The sequence below is a fragment of the Podarcis liolepis genome, assembly GCF_965112155.1.
Source record: "Podarcis liolepis genome assembly, chromosome: 6".
Lineage (NCBI taxonomy): Eukaryota > Metazoa > Chordata > Lepidosauria > Squamata > Lacertidae > Podarcis > Podarcis liolepis.
The window spans coordinates 44,597,010-44,620,629 of NC_139559.1; the positions used below are offsets into that span (position 1 = coordinate 44,597,010).

Sequence of the window (23,620 nt, forward strand, 5' to 3'; positions counted from 1 at the left end):
CGATTCCCATCACCTACGCCCTGACCTTTTAACTGGAGATGCCTGGGATTGAACCTGGGACCTTCTGCCTTCAAAGCATGTGTTCTGCTGAGCTATGCTCCTTCCACAGATATATTAGGTAAAAGCAGCAGACTTTTAAAATATCCCTATCATCTAGTGAATGGTCTTTAGAGTTCTCTGCACCCAAATCTAGAAAATGAAGACAAAATGCTAAAATTTCTGTATGGAGGGAAAGAAAGAAGGATTTGAACTGAAATGGTTGGACAACTAGCAGTGTCAAACAAACTTTTGTGCCACCTACACATCCGTCACCACAAAGTTGTAAATTATTACATTCTGTTTGTTGTGTCAAGATTGTTTGGACAGAAGGTTCTCTTCCTTCAAGAAAGCATACTGTGTATTTGAAATGTGCAGAAATAAGCAAACTTGCCTAAGGCCACATAGCAACAACACAGTACCTTAGTGCCAAGGCTAGCAGGCCATACCCAAACATCATGCTAATCTGGGAACAGTATACTGGAAGTCACAGGTGGAAGAAACTTGACAACTCACACAATGCATCAACCATGTCTAGGCAGAATGGTCTCACACTGTTCACACAGGCATGTGACAATGACTTCCCTGCTGCCACTTTGCTGCAACTGACCAGCAAAGAAGACCTGTGTTCAAAGCGAGCTGACAAGTGCAAAAGGTGTCTGGTGAGATCCGTAAGGGCTGAAGCAGGACCAACTCAAAGAAATTAAAAAGAGCCAGAATCTGATATAAGGCCTTTAAAAATACAGTAAAAATTGGTAATCTGATGAGGAAATGTTGAGGGGGTGATGTTGAAATGCTGTGTTTTTTGCTATCTATCACTCTTTTATTACGAAGGTGTAAGAAACAATGGGCAGAACCAGCACAGAGTGCCGTATGTGCCTCTGGCACTGCAATTCACATATAAAGTGTCTTCCTCAGATATTTTGGGCAGCACAGGCACCGGATTCTGCTGTAACTTATTTTAGGAGGGGCAACACGTGTGTAACATCACGTGTGATGGGAGGAGGCCGCAGGTAGGGCCAGCGGGGCCCGTTGTAGCCACGTGAAGGCCCAGTGGGGCCTGTCGCAGCAGCAGGAAGGCCTGACAAGAGTCCCCAGCAGGCCACAGAATATTGAGAGGGCCTGGCCCCTCCTTGGAAATTGGGGGGCACTTGGTACCCCCAGAGGGTGCCTCTCTTGGGCAGTCTGGAGAATACCAGGATGCAGGAGGTGGGGAAGTGCAGCAAAACAAATGCAATCATCACTGTCTTCACTAACATTGTATTGTCGTGATCTCGCAGTGGTCCATGGGCTGCCCTTTGAAAAGCAAAATCCACATTATATCTAGCCCAGATAAGGAGACACCCAAGTGCTTATTCAAGTGCAGGATCTACCTTGGAAGGAAGCAAATAGACTTTTGGCAGGTACTATCCGAGAGCAAAACTTCCACGACATCAGGCTCAACTTCATTTGGCAAGCACTGAAGCACAGAGCAAGGAACAGAAGAAGAAAGCCATCTCTCTGCTGTAAGCTTGAAAGTGCCACACATGCCCATAAAGGGCTTCAACAAGCTACACTATAAAAGAACCCAAAGGAGCAGTGGCGTAGCGTGGGTTGTCAGCACCCGGGGCAAGGCAAGTAATTTGCGCCCCCTAACCCATGGATTTGCGCCCCCTAACCCGTGGATTTGTGCCCCCTAACCCTAACCCCCAGGATGTTGCGCCCGGTGCGGCTGGCCCCCCCTGCACCCCCCACGCTACGCCACTGCAAAGGAGAGAGAGAAAGAGAGAGAGAGAGAGAGAGAGAGAGAGAGAGAGAGAGAGAGAAATGCAGAGGACAGGAGGTATGGCCTTTCACGGAGAAGGCATTTCTGTTTTTGTGCACCAAGGAGATAAGCAAAGGCCTTTCCCCCTCAAAGTATCTCCACAAGGAGTGTCCGTACCCTTCATCAAACACTTGGAGGTTTCTTTGGGAAATGTATACACAGACACACACACGCATGAACACACACACACCCTTTCCTTGTAACACCCTAGAATTTACGGCTGAGGGCCAAGCTAGAATTCAGAGTGCAATATAAAAATAATATACAACGGATATATGTTGCAAGTGCTCTTCCTGTACCTGCCAGCCAAGCTACTGCTTGCTTTAACTGGATGGACAAAACCCGCGTTGTCCAACCGCAGAATCCAACCCACAGTTCAAACACGTTTGCGAGGTTGTGTGTAAACACATCAGCTGCTCTGGAACAGTGTAACAGCTGAACTGTAGCAACAGATATTTAGCTTATGATGTGCCTTTAAGTTTCACTTAGTGTATGTTAACGGAAGCCCTGATCTACCACCATGTGGTAGATGCCAAGTCTTTTGCTGTACAACACCCCCTCCCCTCTATGTACAGAATGCAGCAATCATATAGAAAAAAGCAATTACAGTAGAAGGAATGGAAGACACAGGGGATTTCTTTGCTAATGTACAAAGCATTTTGTTGGATTCCATGGCTTTAACCTATCTCTTAAATATAGGCTCCTCAGTACATGTCCTTGTAGATTTCCTGCAAGAGTGGGTGCAGAGAAGTCTCCGTCTCTGTCTTTTTGATCTTCTGCACCAGCTGTGCATGCTCAGTCACCAACTGTCGCAAGTCAGCCATTTTCTGCAGCAGCTTAGGGAAGAGGTATTGAGTGTCTGGGTGGTTGGCCTGCAAGTGGAACTCGAGGGCCTGGAGGATATTGTCTTGAATCTCCTCTACCTGTTTAACGTTCATCAGGCCAGGACGGTCTACAAAAGGGAGAGAGAGAGAGAGAGACAGACAGAAAGAGAAAGAGAGACATTATTTTCCAAACCTTTACCTGTCTGAACACCAAGAGAAGCTCAGACTAGCCTGCTCCTCAGCGTTGACATTTTGACATCTGTAGGGAGTTTTCCTCATGAAGGAGCATTCAAACATGTAGCACCCTCTCTCCTGAACAAATGCAAACATGCCTGCTGCCTGAAGTGATCTTAACCACTTGATGCTGTGTATTATATAAGTTGGGGAAACAAGGATGAATTCAGATGAGACGTTTTGAGCGAAAGGTGGGTGTTTTGATGTCAGTTCCCCAAGTACAAACTATGTTTTTTCTGTCTTCCTGCAGGCTCCAATCGTGTAACTTCTGCAGATTTTTGGCAACTTCGTCTGAATGGGAAATACCCAACTCTCCTCTCAAAAAGGTTATGAAAACAGTTGTGTGTAAGGCTGTGTGTGACTAGTGCTGCGTGACATCACTGAGGATGGTAACACATTCTATTCCACCCTCCCCATAATCTCTGGAGTAGTTTTCTAGCTGTTCTAAAAAAGATTTCATACACACAAAGAAATGCACAGAATGAGCACATACATGCAAATGTGCTTCTATAAACAAGAAGACAAACAGAGTAGTGCCAAGGCTGCCCTGACCTCTCACTCACTATTTAAAGATTTGTTTATTTTAAACCACACTTTACTGAGGAATGCTGCACTACAGCAAACATTTATCATTATTTTTACTTTAAGGAATGAACAGGATTTCTCCACGGCAAGGTTCATTTACTTCTTCACTACAACTGTCTGTTAAATCAGTTATAGAAGCTGAACTGGGGTGTGTGAGATGTGGTACCAAAGACAAGGTCAAAATGGCCAAAGATCTCAACAGAGTTAAGAGAGATACTGAGGACCAAACAGTCATGGGAGGTAAAAAAGGAGAGAAAGAGTCAGCAAAGAAATAACAACAATAAGGATTTTTAAAGGTTAAAAATGAAGAAGTGGGTGGTATCCTGAATGAGAAGAAAGTAACAAGGATGCTGTGGTAAGTGGTAAATTGGATGTGGATGCAATCCTATCCATATTCACTTAGAAGTTAATCCAACTGTGTTCAGTAGCGGTTACTCTCAGGTAAGCTTGCACAGGACTGTGGAGAAGATGATTTAATCCTTTCTAGCTTTTTCATCTTGTCTGAATTGCCAGCATCACAATCGCACCTTCAAACTAATATTAATTGCCCTTAACTTAGCAGGATAATGGCCCAGTCTTCATCAGCAAGCTTTTAGAAAGCAATATACCATTGCTAGCAAAGAACTCCCCCTTCTCACCTCCACACAGGATGATGGCAGCTACAAACAGAGACAGGTCACTGTCATCCAGCTCCAGGGCATTGAACTTCACAGCAAACTCAAATTTGGGCTCCATGATGTCACTGAAGGGCTTGCGCAAGCTGCGCAGGAACTCGCGCGTCACAAAGCCATTCCCATTGGCCACCAGGAGTCCATCTTTGTTCATAATGGAGGCCAGCATTGCAAAGATGGCCTCGTGCACCCCGTATTTCAGCAGAGTCACTTGGTCATTAAGGTACAAGCTAATGAAGCTAGGGATGCTCTTGGCAAATTCTGTGAGTTCCCGCACAGTTTCCACGGATGTGCACTGGCAGCGGTAAAAAACGTGGACGCCAATCTCCTTGGATGGTGGTATCCCATTCACTAGCTGTTTCCACACGAGACCCTTTTCCGCTTGCCACAGGGTATCCATGTCATGAATCACAAAAGGCTACAAAGAACAAACACATAGAGTCAGGATTCTGCAGTGAGGAATCAAGCTACAGGCTGAAGTGCAGTGGTGGGGAACCCCAGGCCTGAGGGTGACATGTGGCCCTCCAGATCTTGCCATCTGGACCTCAGAGCTCTGCCAGCCACCCCCTCACTGGCCCTGCTCCCCACCCGCACCCCCCACCAAGTGTTATTGCCTGACTGGAAAGTGTTCTTCAACTCTGTTAATGCCTCTAGCTTCCTCAGATGGGAGACAGAAAATGTGAGTTTGTGTAGAAAATAGCCTCCTCTACAAAGGTCATTTCTTGCTCCACCCACTTTTGTTTATAGCCCTGCTCACCAGTGGCAGCTGGTCCAGAAGGGAATGTGCTCCTTGGGCTGAAAAAGGTTTCCTACCCATGATATACTGAGTGGTGATGCTTATGAACCATGTCCCTTCCAGCTCCATAATTCTACGAGTCTATGATTATGCAAGCTTCATAGAGACTGTGCCCATCTCTGCACTGATTTCTGCTTTTTTAAATGGATCAGAAAATTGTTAGTACCAAACTCATATGCTACTTGATACTTTTTCAAAGCTTTCCTGACTTTCAGATTGGCACTGCATTTACAGTGGTGCCTCGCAAGACGAAATTAATTCGTTCCGCAAGTTTTTTCTTCTTGCGAGTTTTTCGTCTTGCGATGCACAGTTTCCCATAGGAATGCATTGAAAATCAATTAATGCGTTCCTATGGAAACCGCCTTCAGACCAGGTCCGGGGACAGTCTGTCCCCCGACCTCTTCTGAAGGCTGGGGGGGGGGGCAAGGGCTTTTCTTCCCACCCCCAGCATTTTTAAAAACCCCGGGACAGCGGAGGACTTCTCCGCTGTCCGGGGCGATGTAAAAGCCCCTGGGAAGGCAGGCAGGGGGGACAAAGACTTTTGCCCCCCGCCCGCCTTCAGAAGAGGTCCTGGACCTCTTCTGAAGGCGGGCGGGGGGCGAAAGTCTTTGCTCCCCCCCCCCCGCCTGCCTTCAAAAGCCGTCCGCGATAGCGGGAAGCGCTTCCCTGCTATCCCGGACTGCTTTTAAAATGCTGGCGGTGGGGAGCAAAGCCTTTCAGCCCCCGCCGGCCTTCCTGGACCTCTTCTGAAGGCCGGAGGGGGGGAAAGGCTTTGCTCCCCACCACCAGCATTTAAAAGAGGTCCCCGGAGATTTCCCTATGGACTTTCGTCTTGCGAAGCAAGCCCATAGGGAAATTCGTCTTGCGAAGCGCCTCCAAAACAGAAAACCCTTTCGTCTTGCGGGTTTTCCATCTTGCGAGGCATTCGTCTTGCGGGGTACCACTGTATTGGTGAAAGCTGCCAGTTTGACTTAAACAGTAAGCTTCATTGCTTCCTAAGTGACAAGATCACTGGCTTGGGATATTGTGTAAATGAAGCTTAAATTGTATCAAAACATTTATTGTGTAAATGAAGCTTAAATTGTAGCAAAAGGGAAAAAAAGAAAAAGCAAAAGCTAAAATAACACAACTTTGCTCACAGTCCTGCCAGATATCCTGTATCTCCAGTTATCGGAAACACTAGCAAACAACACTGTGCTCAATTCATAGAAGGAAGAGAGGAAGAAGAAGGAAGAAGAAGAAGAATGGCAAGCAACTTCTTTAAAATAAAATTAAGGCTGATATAGAAGAAAGATTACACTGAGGACTTGTTGATAATCAGGATGGTGAGGCACTATACAAAACTTCCATTTACTGAATTCAGTGAAGTTTGAAGTGAAATACAGAATAAGCACTTCTTGATATTTCAGACACCAGTTCCAATTTAGAGTAAAAAAACTTGGGTTCTGCTATTATTTTCAAGGATAATTACCTCCTGGGATGGAACAGGATATAAAATGAAAGTTCATCTTACCTATCTATAGTTATTATGACACCTGTGTACAATGATAAAGAAGCATTCTTCAATAGTACAAATGAATATGTATTACCACTATTTAATAATGCTATAGGGATGCCTACTTTTTTGACCTTTCACCCTAAAAAAAAATTCTCCCACCTTTTCCTGCATGGTAATGCTGATGTCTATATAGCTCGATTTTATAGTCCCCAGTGAGCTATATGTATAAATAAACTTCTATATTTCTTTTGGGAAGCCACATGGGATAGAGCCTTAAAAAGGAAGAAGAATGTGTTTTCATGGGAAACATTCCCTCAGTGGAATCAATGGATTATAATTTTTTCTTTTCTTTTCTTTTGTGCATTTAGGATTGAACTCAATCACCACCGTTTGCACTAACTAAAACTCTGTACAGGTAGGTAGCCGTGTTGGTCTGCCATAGTCAAAACAAAACAAAAAAAAAATCAAAAAAATCCTTCCATTAGCACCTTAGAGACCAACTAAGTTAATTATTGGTATGAGCTTTCATGTGCATGCACACTTCTTCAGATAAAACTCTATAGAATAATTTGAATACAGAAAACTTCTGGTTATCCTGGTGATGTAACTCAGGTCACACTGATTACACCAGCAGCCTCAATATCAACAAAACACCAAGCTTCTCTTTATGAGCAAGACCAAATAGTAGATTAAAGTTCTTTGATGTCAGAGAGTCTGCTTTGGGCACAGCATTGAATCTCTTGGACTGCAGATGCCAAGAGCTTGCCTGGCAAGTTCTGCTCCACTTTCATCCCTCTGGGACTGAGGTACTCACTGGAGTGCTGCTGGCTTTCCCAGTCAGGATGCCTCGTGCCTTCTTTTTGGTCATGTTGAAATTTTTCAGGTAGGCGTTGTAGATGTGCTTGGAAAATACTTTCAGGTCAGCTACCTGCTGGTTCTGACAGGTGATCTCACTTGCTGTCAGTCCTGCCACTAGCTTCCTTTTCTCAGCTTCAGGCATGCGGCCAAAACGAATGGCTGAAGAAACGTAATAAAGAAGATACTGTTAGGAGTCTTGGGACAAAATAGCATCCCCATGTCTTTCCAACTATTTATTTATTGAAGACATTTCATATTATACAATTATAGGTGGACGGGGAGGGAAACAAAAAATAAGAGTGTTACTTATTACATTTATATCCCTCCTTTTCCATCAGGAAGCTCAAGGTGGTGTTTTGGGGCACTGTGCTCTTACACAGGTCACGTGACTAATGCAAGAGCACATCCCAGAAGATGCGCATCCCAGTTTTCTGCTGGGACATGTTGGAGGGCATGGTGGCACCATTCAGATAACCAAAACTACCACAGAGATATCAACGTTTTCAAAAGTAGGGGGGTCTATGGCTTGGCTTTTAAAAAACAGGGTGTCCGCAGTACTTACTGTATTTTTCGCCCTATAGGACGCACCTTTTCCCCTCCAAAAATGAAGGGGAAATGTGTGTGCGTCCTATGGGGCGAATGCGGTCTTTCGCTGAAGCCTGGAGAGCGAGAGGGGTCGGTGTGCACCGACCCCTCTCGCTCTCCAGGCTTCGTGCAGGCAACTCTCCGCAAGGCGCAGGAGCCCGGCGCTGGGCTCCCACCACTTGCGGAGAGTTGCCTGCATGCCGAAGCCTGGGCGCGCTGAGCTCTGCGCACCCAGGCTTCTCACAGCTCTCTTCAAGGCTCGGGAGCCTGGCGCCGGGCTCCCACCGCTTGCGGAGAGTTGCCTGTTCTGGGGGCTGGGGTCGGGGGAAGCTCGGGCTTCCCGCGCCTGGGGGGGGGAATAATTTTTTCCCCTTTATTTCCCCCCAAAAAACTAGGTGCGCCTTATGGGCGAAAAATATGGTAGCTAATTGGCAACCACTTTTCTAAAGACAAAACAAGGAAAAATAGACTGGAAGCAATAGACGTTGACATGCCTTTCTTAGGCTGTGTCCATAACAATCATTTCCAGAAGGAAAGACATGCAGGCTGTGCAATGATTCCAACCCACCACCTGGCTACTGAGGATGACTGCCAGAGCAACATAGTTAGACACTCCCCCCCAAACACCCCCACCCACAATACTAAACACGTTGCCTACAGCAAACACAAAGTTCCATTTCTAGCTATGTTTTTCTTCCTGTATCTAGAGCTAAGGGGAAGAGAGGAGTCTCACCGTTGTGCGACATGCCCAGGGAGAGGCATTTCTGAAAGCGGCAGTACTGGCACTTGTTTCGGTTCTTCTTCTGAATTTTACAGCTCCGCTCACACCTCTCGTACTCCAGTTTCATACGGATTGTTCGACGAAAGAAGCCCTGTTGGAGAGCAGGCAGATGGAGAAAAGAAACAGGGAGATGGGTCATTGCGATAACACAGCATCTCCTTATAAAATGTCCCAGGATTACTGTCAACTTGAGTCTCAGGACAGAATATCATTTTCAGCAACAAGCAAAGAGACTTCAGAACAATGGAACACACTACATACTAGCATACACATGGAGAAGGACTGAAGGCAGGACAACACTCCCAGCTTATGAACCGATTGCTTACAAAGTAGGCTTTGTATGGACAAGCATAACAATATTTGGAACTCGTTTATTAAAAATTATGGTAGGTTATAAATAACCATAAATCTATCTGTATAATAATAACATTCATATACCTACATACTAGACTTGCATATATGGAATTGTAGTTGTCTGCATATATAGTGATATAATGTACCTTTTATTTTTATTTCTTTATTCACTTTTAATTTTTACTTTATTTTGTTCAATTGAAATATTCTTTTTTTAAAAAAAAATTAACATACACATGGAGAAAAGAATGGTACAAGCAGGAAGAAAGCCTAAACATAATTGTCCCGTGTAAAAAAACAGCAAAAAACAGACTTGTAGTGTCACAAAGATCCAGCAGGGGGATATGAATAAACAAATCCAGCTTTTTAACATCCTTGTCTCTCTCCTTTAAGCTTCCCCACCCCCGCCCCCACCCCCTTTGGATAATTTTGGCATCACTTAGACATTGAATAACTCATCTCCTTTGGCATTCTGCGATTCCAACAGCCAGCCAAATGATCAGGAGCAGAATACGTTCACAGGTGTCCCATGGAGTATGTCAACCAAAGATTATGTCTAAAAGTAATGTCTATGTTCTCAGGGAGACCAGAGTTGATGGAGAATAGTGACAGGGAAGAAGGGCAGAGAAGACGTAAAGCAGGAAAATGTCCCAGGCAAAACTCCTGTGCATATTAGGGACAAATTCCAGAAGGGTGTCCACGTTAGTCTGTAGAGCTTAGGAATATTACTACCAGTCCATTTCAAGGGATATTGTTACTTCAGGTCCGCAGAATGCAGCACCTTGTTAATGTTTGCAGAATAGTGCTTTTGTTCTGCACTATCAGAATAAAGGTTAGTCTTATACCTTTGTTCCAGTTGTGGGTTAGAGATACTTGGATCTTTAACCTCTGAAGAAAAGATTCCGTTTCCTTCCATAATTTACTCACTGAAGCCTCCTTTAACCTTGTGAATAACAAGAGCAGCTAAAACGTGGCCCTTGTAGATCTACTATAACATGTGTATAAGTCATACAATATATGGCTAATAAATCATGCTTTGAGGAATAAAGGGGCTAAAATAAATGCATAGTTAAACGCAGTTAGAACTCAAAAAGACAAGCAGAAGTGAAATTTGGCACGTAATTAGAACTGAATACACTTGGGTCAGACCAAAAGATGATGAACACAGACTTTTCTAATCAATGTGCTTAGGTCAGGGGTTTTCAGCAGCACAGACCAACACATTTCTAGGTTAAAGAAAGAAAAAGGAACTGGTTTGATGTCCTGTCTTGGGAAATGAGGCAATCTATTCTTGTTAGAAAAGGAGCAAGAAACAGGGCAAAAGTTTACCAACAGGGGAAGAGAACATTAATTATAAGAACTGGTATCTTTGTATTTGTTGCTTATTCTTTTGTGCATTGTAGTGGTAGCTTATTAAAACTTTATAGTCATTTGAATTTTCCTGATCAGTCACTGCCTGGTTCGGTTGGTGAAGAGACTCCTAAGGACTCTATAAATGTATGACTTCAAACACGATGGTAAGAGTCTTGAAGGAGGGTGCTAAAGCCACAAAATCTAATACCTTCCGGGTGTTGTTAGACAACAACTCCCAGGAGCCCTGGTCATCATGGCCAATGATCTGGGATGATGGAAGTTGTAGTTCAGTAACATCTGGAGGGTCACAAGTTAGCCACCCCTTCTGCATACAGTTTGTACATTGCATACCTTGCAACCCTCACATGCATGCACTCCATAGTGGAACCCCGATGCCTTATCACCACAGACCCTGCACTCTACATTCAGACTTCCTGAGGTTGCCTCATCACAGCCCATTTGGAGTTGGTCTGACAGAGAAGGTGAAGAACTCTGGGAAAGATCTAACAGGGAAACAAAAACAAGAAGTCATTGCATTGCCGTTCTGCCCCAGACACATAGCATCTCTACAGCACAACTTCCTTACCCATATTTTGCATTTTTCCCAGATGCAACCAACCAGTTTGCATTTGTAAAGCACTGGGTTTCATAGAAAGTCCAGTTTCAGTCTGTATTTGATGCAAACTTACCACTGTGCATAACATGCTTGTCATTTTCTTCACTGGTTATTTCATCCTTCCAGTTCACAAAATCTAGCAATGCATTAGAATCCAGCAGTGCTATGGCATCAGAACCACCCCCCCTCCCCAAAGCACAGAAGGTTTAAGTGTCTGAAACCAACACTCTTCAACACATGAGACCACAGAACTGCTGTTCAGAATGGAATTTATTGCCACTGTTAGCAATAGCAGTTTGGGCATGTTCTGGGTGCCTTCATATTTCCTTTTCATACCCCGGTCAGGCAAAATCATTTGTTATTCAGTAGAATCACTGAGTCTTTGACAGCCTTGTTTTTCAATGAATTAGTTCACAAAAACGTCAAAAGAAGGCAACTCAGGTATCTCTACAGGTCACTGGCAAAAGCTATGGCATAACACCTGAAAGTGACCAACATAAAATATTCAGAGGAAAACTTTCCCACCATTCAAGTCCACAAAACTGAGGGTGGATTTACCCAAAGTTTGTGGCAGAAATACACTTGAAACTTTAGCCCAATAAGTTAACTTGCCTTCCCTCACACTCAATGATCACTTTAACATTCTTTTCCGCATCTGTTGAAAGGTTAATTCAAATAACTTCTCTTATTCTGGATATGTTCACACATGCCTCTTTATGTGAGACCAGCAAGTATTAATATAGCGCCATACTAACTTCAGCACTGTTTCTCTTAAGATCATGTCCAAACATAAGGAGAGTAATTACAGTGGATTTCCCCCAATAGGATGAGCCCTGCTGCCTTTCCCCTTTAAATCATAAATGACAGATGCACACATTGGTAATCTGAATCCTGATTTAGTTAACGGATTTGACCCTCCCCAATATTTCAGATCATCTTTTAAAATGTATTCTTTTGAAAGCAACACATGTCCATTTAGTAATTTAAAATGTTCATTCATCATCTATGTTTCGTTAGGGGCAATCAGTTTAAGAGCTGAGAAAGTAAACCAGGGATGGGAGGTAGGTGGGTTTGTGATGTAACAGGCACCAGCCAACTAGTGCTGTACGCAGGTAGCTAAGCCAGTATTCTCTGAACTCCCCCTTGAACAGAAAATTATTTGTTTGCACTCACCATATTCTACAGTTTTCACAAAATTTATTAATCCTGTTTTCTTCCTGTTTTGCTCACTTTCAGTGAACATTGTAAAGTTCTGCTATGCAAACTCCCTTGCTCAACAGCAGCAGAGAGGAGAGACAACAGAACATACAGTAATGAATTCCTGTCCAGGCTGATTAAACCATCTGTGTCCTGTTGCATGACTACTTGCACGGTTCCCTGTGCTAGGGGAGTTCAGAGCAACTGGTGCTGTCTTTGATAGACAGGATGTGGGTGGCATCAGTTATTGCATGCCTGAGGAGTAACATGAAGGTGAGGCTTGGATTAGGTGCAAAGGAAATGTAGTTTACAGAGGAGCTTCAGCAGAGAGGGAGCTATAAGCAGAAGAGAGTAAGATGAAAGAGGGTCACAGACAAAAACATTAACCTGAAATGTGAGAATTCCTTGCATGATGAGTGATAGGAAAGCAGTGTTGGGGCATTAAGATGAGGGGAGCCATAATCACAGCAAGAGAGGCAAAAATATTAGTGGGGGTGTTTCCAAACTGTCTCGCATATGAGAAAGCAAAGGGAAGCCAACAAGCAGAAATCCAAACCAGAAATGACCAGCTGGTGCCCTGTGGGCCAAATCCAAGACCTATCTAAGCCTGATAGATATCTGTCAAAACCGTGGATAGTTTTTACAACATCAGCCAAGTACTTGACCAATAGCATCAATAAGAGGAAGCATCAGCAGAATGACCATAGCCTGGCTATAAGAAGAGCATTAGAAGGAGCTGAATATCACTCCATGGATGTAGTGTGTGAGCATGTGACAGTGAAAGGGAGCATGGGAAGAATGAGAAGCTGAATGGAAACCCTAGAAATCCCATTTTCACCATGGCCAGTCAGAGACATCAGCAGATGTACAGAAGGAAATGTCAGTGAGATGTTCAAACATGGGACTTGACAGAAAGTGAAAAGAGGGATGGAAAGAATAAATACAGGAGTCACGTAAAGGGGGCAGTTCAGACTGAAAGTACAAGCATGAAAACACGGAGAGAGTATTGCAAGAGAGAAGAGGCTCAGAACTGAGCCTGCAGGACATCTGCAGGGAGGAGTGATCAAGAAGGGGTGAACGTCTAAACAGAGGGAGAAAAGGAGAACAAAAACAAAAAAACCATAATCAGAGACAAGAGATAAAGAGTGTTGTGGAAAGGAAAAGAGGTACTGAGACAACTAGCTTGGGGTGGGGAATCAGCATAAAAGAATGAATTTGTCATATTGTGACAAATTTGCCTACTGAGGGGAAAGCTCACTGTAAAAGCCACCTATTGCTGCTTTAAAAATGTGTTGGATGCATTAGCCTGCTTCTCCAACCTACCTGTGTAGCTGATAGAAGGTGCTGAATTATCTGGTCCTTCATTTGGGTCTGAGGTTCCACCTACTGCCGTCAGTGCCTCTTCCTCTTCCTCTTCCTCTTCCCTGACCTCAGGTACTTCCTCCTTTGGCTGCTGCATAACTGATCACCACCCTTCAGTGCCCAGACTGCAGTCCCTGTCATAGCTCTGGCATCATCCACGTCTGTCTGGAAAAGGGCCCCTATCAGGCTGTTCCTCTTAGCCTTCAAAGAAGAGAAGGAAAATGTTAAAGAGCATTTGACAGGGAAACATTGTGCTATGGAGTCTTAGAAGGCCAATGGACCACTGTGTATATAGGGATTGGTAATCTGTGCTAGGATCACAAGCTCTGCACTCAGTGCAAACTAGGCAAATGTATTCCAATGGCAATGTGCCGATTTTCACAGGCTTGGGATGTGATGGCAAGGACAGCTGTACTCAAACTCAAGGACAGAGGAGTATGGGCCACTCAAGGTTGTATAAGGAAAGGAATAGGAAGCTACGAAAAATACAAGTGCCTTCCCATCGGTCATGGGACAATCACTTTAACCTCTGAACTGTCAACAAGCACAGAACTCTGCAAAAAAAATCCCCTCCACATAAATACAAGGTGCTCACAATCTCCAGAGTGTGCTGAGCATTTTACAGAATGTTTCCACATCCTGGTCACCTTCCCTCTTAAGACCAATTTACATTGTATCTGCTGTGTACATATTCCATTTCCTGACCTTCCTTAGGAATGGATCGCATGGAGAAACAAGATACGATACAGGAAAGAACAACTATGGCCAGCAACTTTTCCCATAATCACAGTGGCACTATTTCCAGTCACTACAATCATGGGAACTGCTGACAATCACATCCTTGAGTATCCACCTCATACATTATGTTTGTCCATGTGAGGGTTTGCTCAGGAATAGACTACTTGTATGTACATAAACCACACTGTGTAATCTGCCCCTCAAAGAGATGTTACTATTTCTCTATATGCTGAGGGATTTGCTATTCAATGCAGCTGCTGAGGCTGCAATCTGAAGCAAAAGACCAGCAGAGGGTGGGAGGGCTTAACCCTTTCCTCTTAGTCTATTTTTCTGTCCCCTCCCCAAGAGTCATCTTCAGATTGCTGCCCCAGCAAGCTGCATTATATGAAAAACAATAAAAGAATATCAGAACTACTCATAACACATAGTAACATCCTACGTATTTATGTCTAATTCACTCAGAAGTCTCTTCATTTTTGTATTTGAGCATGGAATTTCTTTGGGTTTTAGCCTTAAAAACACACAGCCTTTCAATATGCTACAATGATGTAGCCATCACTAGCAGGTCCCAGGACAGGTTACAACAATTTAGATTTTTAAATTAAAACAGAGTACAATCACAGGAACAGACTGGGCCCTGAAAACACCTATCTCAGGTGTTACAGGCTAGGGTAAAGAGGTACGTGTTCAGCATTTGCTGAAAGCTGTCAAAGAAGCCAGACGCACCTCTGTGGGGAGGAAATTCCACAACTTAGGGAATGCTGCAGAGAATCCATTGAAATTCATTCTATGCACAAAGAGTCTTGCAGCACCTTAAATACCAATTTTTTTATTGTGGCATAAGCTTTCATGGACTAGAGCCAACTTCATTGGATGCATATACAATTTGGTATGAAAGAAAATAAATATAAGGCTGAACAGTAAAGAAATGCAAAAATTCAGTACAAGACCTTAAAATGTATGCAAACTGACCCTTCACAGCAGCAGTAATTGGTGATAACACAATAATATTAGCACCTGTAATCAATACCTAAAGTTGCAATTCAGCAGTTACCTGAGGATTGCGTACATGACAACTGTTTACTCAAAGCTGCCTTTAGGACCCCATCTGCAGTATCATATCACTTTAAACCACAGATTTAAGCCCCACAGATTTCTGCTGTGTAAGGGCTTTTAGAACAGCCCCACCTGCCACACATGCATACTTGTCTTTGGCAAAATACTCATGCCGATATGGAGCCAGTACCAGAATGGAACAGCTAACTTTGCTGGAAGTTCTGCTGAGAGTTTTACCATGGACACACAGCTCTACTTCTGTTACCTGTTTTTAATATGTATTTGTTTCTTTATTTAATTTTTAACAAGTCATGTTTCAGGGCACAAGCACCCTCTTGGCTTGAAATAAAAATGATTTAAGCTCGCTCCTAAAAGTTAACAGAAACTAGGACAAACATATTCCATGGAGAAGTGACTTCCAAAGGTACGGGGCTACAGCTGAGAAGGTCCTGTCCTAACATCTGTCCTGGATGGGCAACAGAGATGGGCCTCTACAGCTGAATCCCTTAGCATGCTCATATAAGTTCAAATAATCCTTCAAATATTAAGTCCTTCAGCTCTGAAGAATGGAGTGCAAAGGTAGGAAACTATTGCAGGGGGTAGGATAAGCCTTCTGGTTTTAATCATATTTTGGTTGTTAAAAGGCTAGATGAGCACTCTTTTACTAAAGTAATGGGGAGCACTCAAGCTCTTAAAAAGCACGCTTAACACAACAACAGATAAAACTTCTAAAGAGATCATAGAACAACATAGTCATTGCAGGTCGGGACTGACAGAGCACTGTAACATGCAGGACTAACAGTCATGAAAGACAAGCCGTGGTCATTTGCTCAAAAAGTACAACATCCCTGCCAAAGAAGCACCTGAGGAAAGGCACATGGATCGCAAGAAGCAAATGAGCAAAAACTTGTTTGTCTGACACAAAAATGATAATCTGGAAATGGGGCTTTAATATTCAAAAAATTGAATATTTACTTAAATTTATCTAGGTTAAGAGCACCATCCCTGCCAGTTAGGCTATATATGTATGCACTTAAGAGTGGAATCTTCACTTGCATTTATAAGACAGGTTATATGAGTTGAGGGAAGCAGACACTGGTATATACAGATGCAGTTTCACTTTGCTTCTGAAGCAGTTTGAAATCAAGGTGTTTGCAATACACTTAAATTGAACACCTATATATTTGTACAGACGAAGTAGGTCAAAAAATGGAATCCGTGGAAGGACAGGCATCAAAAAGTCTCTAGAACTGACAGTGTTTACTGGGTCCCCAACACACTGCATTTATTTACAGGAGTTAATAAATCCAGCACAAAATTGCATCTAGACACTTCATGACTAAAACACAGACAGTATCAGAAAAAAGACACAGGCTAGCTATCAAATTTCAATCATATACTGAGCTGTCAAGAAGTAGCTAGCATGGCTGATTACTTGCTGGAGTCACAACCTCTCCAGCTCAGCTGGGATCACACCACTTTCGATGATGTTTTGAGACACCCATGCGCTGAAACACCCAGCTTAGGTTTATTTTTATTCAACATGTTGTAACCAATCCTCCTTTTTGCTGCCAAAATCACTTGAGTGCTTTCTTACTGTAAGCAGATGTTGAGCCTGATCCAGGCACAAGGAGCAATAACAAGAAGATCTGCTGTGCATTCCTGTCCTGCGACAGAACGACAATCAAGCCGCACCCTCACCCTAGCTAATTGAGCAAATGGGAGTCAATTGTAATTAAATAATAATAATAATCAACATATACACCATGAAATAAAACTGAAGGATAAACAAAACAAAGCAAAGTAAAACAAAACTGAAAGACAGCATACAAATACCATGCAGAAGACTTCACTGCTATTTATAAGCCCACCTGCCTTATACTGTAATCTCAGTGCAAGATTCCAATATGTTGATCAGACTTAGTGACACTGGTGTTAGTTATTTCATAGCCAGGTATGCACCTTTTAAATTCAAAACATTGATATATAACTGTTGTGCACTTAACCCTGCGGCAGAAGCTGCTATCAGATACAACAGAATGGTATCAAGCTTACAAGATATGCTATAATGCTGGGGAAAATATTCAGCCATTAAGCAATCAGTCCCTTGTATCTGGGCAGTGGTACACTGATGAGAACAAAATCTAAATTCCCTATTATAGAAATGTGCCTTCTTTCTAGCCTGACCTTCCTAGGGCTGGATCTAGACACAACAAAGAAGAGTTTCGAGAAAAAGTGTTGTAAATTTTGTATGAGAAATCGTGTTGGCAAAAATGGGACTCCACAGCACCATCTGATGTCACAGTGTTTTAATGCTTATAATGCATATACAACACACATAAAACGAAAAAGTTGTTCAGTAGCACCTTAGAGACCAACCAAAGTACCGTATTTTTCGCTCTATAAGACGCACCAGACCACAAGACACACCTAGTTTTTGGAGGAGGAAAACAAGGAAAAATATATTCTGAATCTCAGAAGCCAGAACAGCAAGAGGGATCACTGTGCAGTGAAAGCAGCCTTCCCTCTTGCTGTTCTGGCTTCTGTTATAGCTGCGCAGCTTACATTCGCTCCATAAGACGCACACACATTTCCCCTTACTTTTTAGGAGGGAAAAAGTGAGTCTTATAGAGCAAAAAATACGGTATGTTATGGGTATAAGCTTTCATGTGCATGCACAGTTCTTCAGATACATGCACACAAAAGCTTATACCCAGAATATAGTTGGTCTCTCAGGTGCTACTGGGCAATTTTTTAATTTATTTCGAATGTGTCAGAGCAACATGGGTACCTACCTGAACATTTCTTTACCAATCTAGCTGAGACCTAAGTTTTAGCAGCCAGCCAACTGATCATATTATCCTTCTGTCTGCTATGTTAAATGATTTCTCTCTAAGAACATTCACACCAGTGTTCTGCCTTCTAAAGAGGTGAAAAAGAAACATCTACTGGCTGGTTGCTGATGCAAAATGATTTGGTGGCACTGAGCCCAGGCCTTAGTAGAAATAACACCTCCTCTAGTAGATATTATCTGATTTTCTTCCTAGAGATCTACCAGCTGAAAAACTAAGGCTAAAGTAAGATATTGAAATTGAATTTCTCAAAGTGGACAACTAAAACATGCCATTTTATCAAGAGAAGGAAAATTTACATATACTTAATGCTCTCTACACAATCCTAGCTCATTACCAACTAACAAGCTATCCATTTCATAAGTAAATAACATTTCATACCCAGGTCAATGCAGCCAAACTATCATTGCAAAGTTTCCAGACAGAACTGTAAGATGGGCTAGTTTCCCATCTCTTCCTGTTTCTATGATTAACCATACCCAGAATGTAGACCCAGGAAGCAAAGGGGGAGGAGGTAAAAACACAGGGAGTTGAATCTCTAAGGCGCTGCCCAAGGACGCCATACATACTGCACCCTTTTAGAAAACTTAAGACATAGCCGTGAAGAGGAGTCTCGCCATGAGAAATCACTCTCATTCTTTTGTATCTATTTTTTTTTTTACATCATGATGAAAAATAGCTGTAAGAATGGCTTTCCACTGAATTCATCCTGAGTCAAGAAGTGTGCCAACTCATACAAATAATCGGCAGCTCCGTTTGTTGTGAGCATTGCATCAATTCTGATGCCTGGCCAAGCAGGGATACAGTGGTGCCTCGCAAGACGAAATTAATTCGTTCCGCAATTCTCTTCGTCTTGCGGTTTTTTCGTCTTGCGATGCACGGTTTCCCATAGGAATGCACTGAAAATCAATTAATGCGTTCCTAGGGAAACCGCCTTCAGACCAGGTCCGGGGACAGTCTGTCCCCGGACCTCTTCTGAAGGCTGGGGGGGGGGACAAGGGCTTTTCTTCCCACCCCCAGCATTTTAAAAAACCCTGGGACAGCGGAGGACTTCTCCGCTGTGCGGGGCTATCTTAAAATGCTGGCGGGCGGCATTTTAAAATCGCTCCGGACAGCGGAGGACTTCTCCGCTGTCCGGGGCGATTTAAAAGCCCCTGGGAAGGCAGGCAGGGGGGACAAAGACTTTCGCCCCCTGCCCGCCTCCGCTGCTTTGCCCGGAGTGCTTTTAAATGCGGGCGGCTGGGAGGGAATCCCTTGGCCCCCCGCTGGACTTCAAAAGAGCTTCGGGAAGTCCAGCGGGGGGCCAAGGGATTCCCTCCCAGCCGCCCGCATTTAAAAGCACTCCGGGCAAAGCAGCGAAGTGCGCTGCTTTCCCCGGAGTGCTTTTAAACGTGGGCGGCTGGGAAGGAATCCCTTGGACCCCCGCCGGACTTCAAAAGAGCTTCGGGAAGTCCAGCGGGGGGCCAAGGGATTCCCTCCCAGCCGCCCGCATTTAAAAGCACTCTGGGCAAAGCAGCAAAGTGCGCTGCTTTCCCGAGCGCTTCTAAATGCGCTGCGCTTCCCCGCTGTCCCAGAGATTTCCCTATGGGCTTTCGTCTTGCGAAGCAAGCCCATAGGGAAATTCGTTTTGCGAAGCGCCTCCAAAACGGAAAACCCTTTCGTCTAGCGGGTTTTCCGTCTTGCGAGGCGTTCGTCTTGCGGGGTACCACTGTACTTAATACCCAAGCCCCTTTCTTTCTTAGAGCAATGAAGTTAAAAGTGGAGTGTGTGTGTAATTAAGAAAACATCTTTTTATAGTTAAAGAAATAAGGGGGTTTTTTGGGGGGGGTGGAAGATTGTGCAGCATAACATTGATTTCTATGAGTAAAGTTTTCTACTTATCCACTCCCCCTTCCCCTGTGCTCTAGAATTGCGGGCAGATGTTTGTGTGAATCTAAAGCAGAGATCTGCTGTATGAGGATTCAGAGTGCAAAAGAGAAACAAAAATGAAGTATGCAATAGATGGAGAGGCAGCCTTTTGGATGCTAATCCTTTTGCCTGCCTTAGGGATGCTGTTGCCATGCAGCCATTTCAGTGTTTCCTGGAGATACGCATCTGAGCCAAAGAGAGGTTTTGAAAGCTGTGTTCAAGGCTAATAATAATAGTAATGCTACTTCTAACAATAAATGTACAGAACACTCTCGTTTCGTCCACACAGACTCCTTAAAACAGCTGGAGAAAACTGAACATCTCTTTGGTGGAGGAGAGTTCAGTTATATCAGCTGGGTTGCATCCTGCTACTTTTATACATTAAGAACTCAAAGTACTAAGCAGCACTCAGTTAATAGAAAAGTTGTACATTAGAATATGAGAGATCAAGGAAGTTGTAGGAAAGCAATCATATAGCTATATAAAAAGCTACAGATGTAAGTGCTGAAAAATAAAACTGACACCCAAATCCTCCCAACTCTGTTTCTAAAAGTCTCTGTGTGAGACACAGTGAACAATCTTAAAAGCATTTCAGATCCTTGAGGAAAAGTGGAGGTGCGTTTGTATGTGTCATACAAGCACAAACACTTGCTTCTGCCTGTATTTACAAAAATAAATGCAGGATCACTTCTTTTCTTGCTCAGAGCTTTAGTTCTATACATTTATCTATGTTAGGGATCAAAGAAGGTGCCTCCCAAGGTTCTGCTCAAACAACATTTGTTTTCATTTACAGTGAAATCATGTGAAAGAAGTGAGAAAAATAATACAGCATGCTTTTAAACAAGTGAAGAGAGCTCCCCTTTAGTGCCTTATAAAAGGAAACTGAGACCCCATTCACATGCAGTGTTATCCTTGGCCCTCTTCCCCACACTTGCACTGTAGGAAATGGCACACACAGAGGAAAAACCATTCACTGTAGTTTGAAAGTAATGAAGTGAATCCGGTTTTTAATACCTGCATAAAAAATGAATGCAAGACGTTCAGGAAAAGCATCTGGTACAGGGTTGAGATTAAGCTAGGCATGGAAAGGCATATACTAAAGCACATACGGTCACTCCATTTCCAATTAGACTTCTCTCATCTTTAAACTCCATCAGAGCAATGGGGCTTGGGTATTTTATTTTAGAAGGATTATGCCCCTGTTCACTTTCTTTACCATATACCGGGACTCAAATATAATGTGCTGTCTCTGCTGCATACAAATCTATTCCTTTCAGTAAGCCCAAAACAACATTAAAGCTTGCTGACTGCTAGCTATTTATGTAGAACAAAAATTGTCCACCCAATTTGAGGGATTAATTTCCCCTATGAAAAACAGTGCATGTCATACCTCCAGGAGCATTTGGTGCAACTTTAAGGCTCATGATCATGGCTACCTTCAGGATCCTGGTTCCAGATATCTCTGAAGATCAGGCTGGGAATCACAAGTAGGAGAGTGCTAATTCACTCATCTCATGCTTGTCAGCTTCTAGGTTAGAGGTATTATGGTTTCAATCTGGAATCCTTTTCTGAAAATAAAATTTTCAGAATTTTGGGGACTGTTATCTCACCTGCACTGCAGCCAAAATCTGCAACACTGCTCAAGTCTCTGGTGAAAGTTCACACTTTGTCCGAAGCTGGCATCAGTTATAAAGCACACAATTCTAACACTTGACAATATTTCTCATTGAAATCAATGAAAGTTACCTTTAAACAAGATGCTTCAAATCAGGCTGCAAGTGTTCCGCATGGTTACTGCGCCTATAACGCTTTAGGCAGATCTCTGAAAATCCCATTTTCATACAACTGTGTTTTTGTTGCAACACCCTGCATTCCGAAGATGGCAGGGGGATTTGTTTCCTGTGGAATTAGCACTCGCTTAAAAGCCTCACCCATTTCAGCAGATGAAAGCAAGACCAGCCTTCATCCTAAGTAAAGCTAACACAGCAACTCGGAAAGCAGCTGTTAGCAGTAGTAAGTAATCAAAACAGAGTGAAGGAAGCAGAGAGCAGCACAAACACAAAGGAACATTGTGCCCATAAGGCGATTCAGGGGTTGGCTCCAAGGACACAAGATGAAAGGGTGTGTTTTTTTAATTGACTATATAAAATGAGTGGGGAAGGGAAGCTTTCTGCTACTGTCAGCTAGCAGCATTAGGATAACAATTGTGAAAATGCTCCAGGGAGGCTCACTCAAGTTCCCAACAGACTGAGCCCACATCACTAACATCATGACCAGGACAAGATCTCATTTAAGAGCATTAGCGTTGAGAACATTCTCCTCCTTCATTCTGTCTGAGATTTTATCTGCTCTCTCTCTCTCTCTCTCTCTCTCTCTCTCTCTCTCTCTCTCACACACACACACACACTCACACACACACACACACACACACACACACACACTGTGTCTTTGGCAGATTGGAAACTGAAGCCACAATCAGTATTTCTATTGTCAAAAGAAAGGTGGTGGGAGTCATCTGCTCATGCCACTAGTAAAATCAAAATAAAGCGCAGGTGCACAAATTCATGCTAAATAACTGTGTGGTCTCTCTTCAATAACTTTACCAGCCTAGCTAAGCAACTTTTGCATACGTTCAATTGCTGGATTTTGACTCACTACCTCCTTGAGGTTTTACAGAAAAAGAGAATATGTGTAAGTATTTGTGGCTCTTACTGTCTCTTCCTAGTTTTCTCCTCCTAGTTACTGAAGAGAATATGCTATGCACATTCCATATGTCAGCTGAATATTTGATTTATTGTATTTCCATGCTGCTTTTCATTCAAATGAATCTTAAAGCGGCTTACAAACAATAAATAACAATGACATAATAAATTCATGATCCTTCATTCTATTTAGTTCATTAAAATACACATAAAATACCCATAATGCCCGTTGTTAAGCTGGCTCAGCCAGATGCTGTGCTGGCTGGGGTCCTCAGGTTGTGGACCATGATGGAGATGGTGGGACTCTTGGGCCTACTGCCAGTGGAAACGTGGATATTGACTCTGGGTAGCCTACCCACATTGCTCTCAGTAATCAGGGTGTTCACTCCTACCTGAGGAAGCCTGAGACAAGCCTATCCCTCGGGGCAGCGAATCACGACTGCACTCAGTGCAGAGGCCAACCAGGAAGTCCAGAAGTGCCTCCACGCTCAGGATGCTCATGCTGTAGCCCATCCACCAGCAGCTGCTCCAGCTTCTTCAGCTGCACCTTGGCCAACAAGTGCTAAACTTGGTTCAGGTATGCAACCAGCCCTGGGTGTTGGCATCTGCCTTTCTTGCCATCGCATTCAGTCTTTGGTCTGAAGGTTCTGCTGCTATTTTTTTCAAAAAAACTTCATTATGTAGAGCCTTCCCACTGCTCTTTGGCTATTGCTAATCTTGGACAGTACTTCCAAGTACTTCCTAGTAATCAGTTTGGCTGATTGCAACAGGTTACAGTGCTTCTGTGTCGTCGTCTTCTTCTCTGCTTCC

General features: G+C 43.4%; 1 protein-coding gene across 5 annotated transcripts in view; it reads right to left on the reverse strand.

The window, feature by feature from the left end:
- Positions 1-2,458: 2,458 nt before the first annotated feature.
- Positions 2,459-23,620, reverse strand: part of PPARD (peroxisome proliferator activated receptor delta) — a 46,862-nt gene continuing 25,700 nt past the window's right edge. For 4 of the 5 annotated variants that reach the window (XM_083509190.1, XM_083509191.1, XM_083509193.1 and 1 more), the window contains 6 exons: positions 13,516-13,755; positions 10,731-10,882; positions 8,625-8,763; positions 7,263-7,465; positions 4,122-4,572; positions 2,459-2,792 (listed from right to left, as the gene is read on the reverse strand). In XM_083509190.1, coding sequence (XP_083365316.1) covers positions 2,545-2,792; positions 4,122-4,572; positions 7,263-7,465; positions 8,625-8,763; positions 10,731-10,882; positions 13,516-13,651 — 1,329 coding nt within the window. In that variant the 5' untranslated portion in view covers positions 13,652-13,755 and the 3' untranslated portion in view covers positions 2,459-2,544. The remainder of the gene's footprint in view (positions 2,793-4,121; positions 4,573-7,262; positions 7,466-8,624; positions 8,764-10,730; positions 10,883-13,515; positions 13,756-23,620) is intronic. The other variant, XM_083509185.1, reaches the window with a different exon arrangement.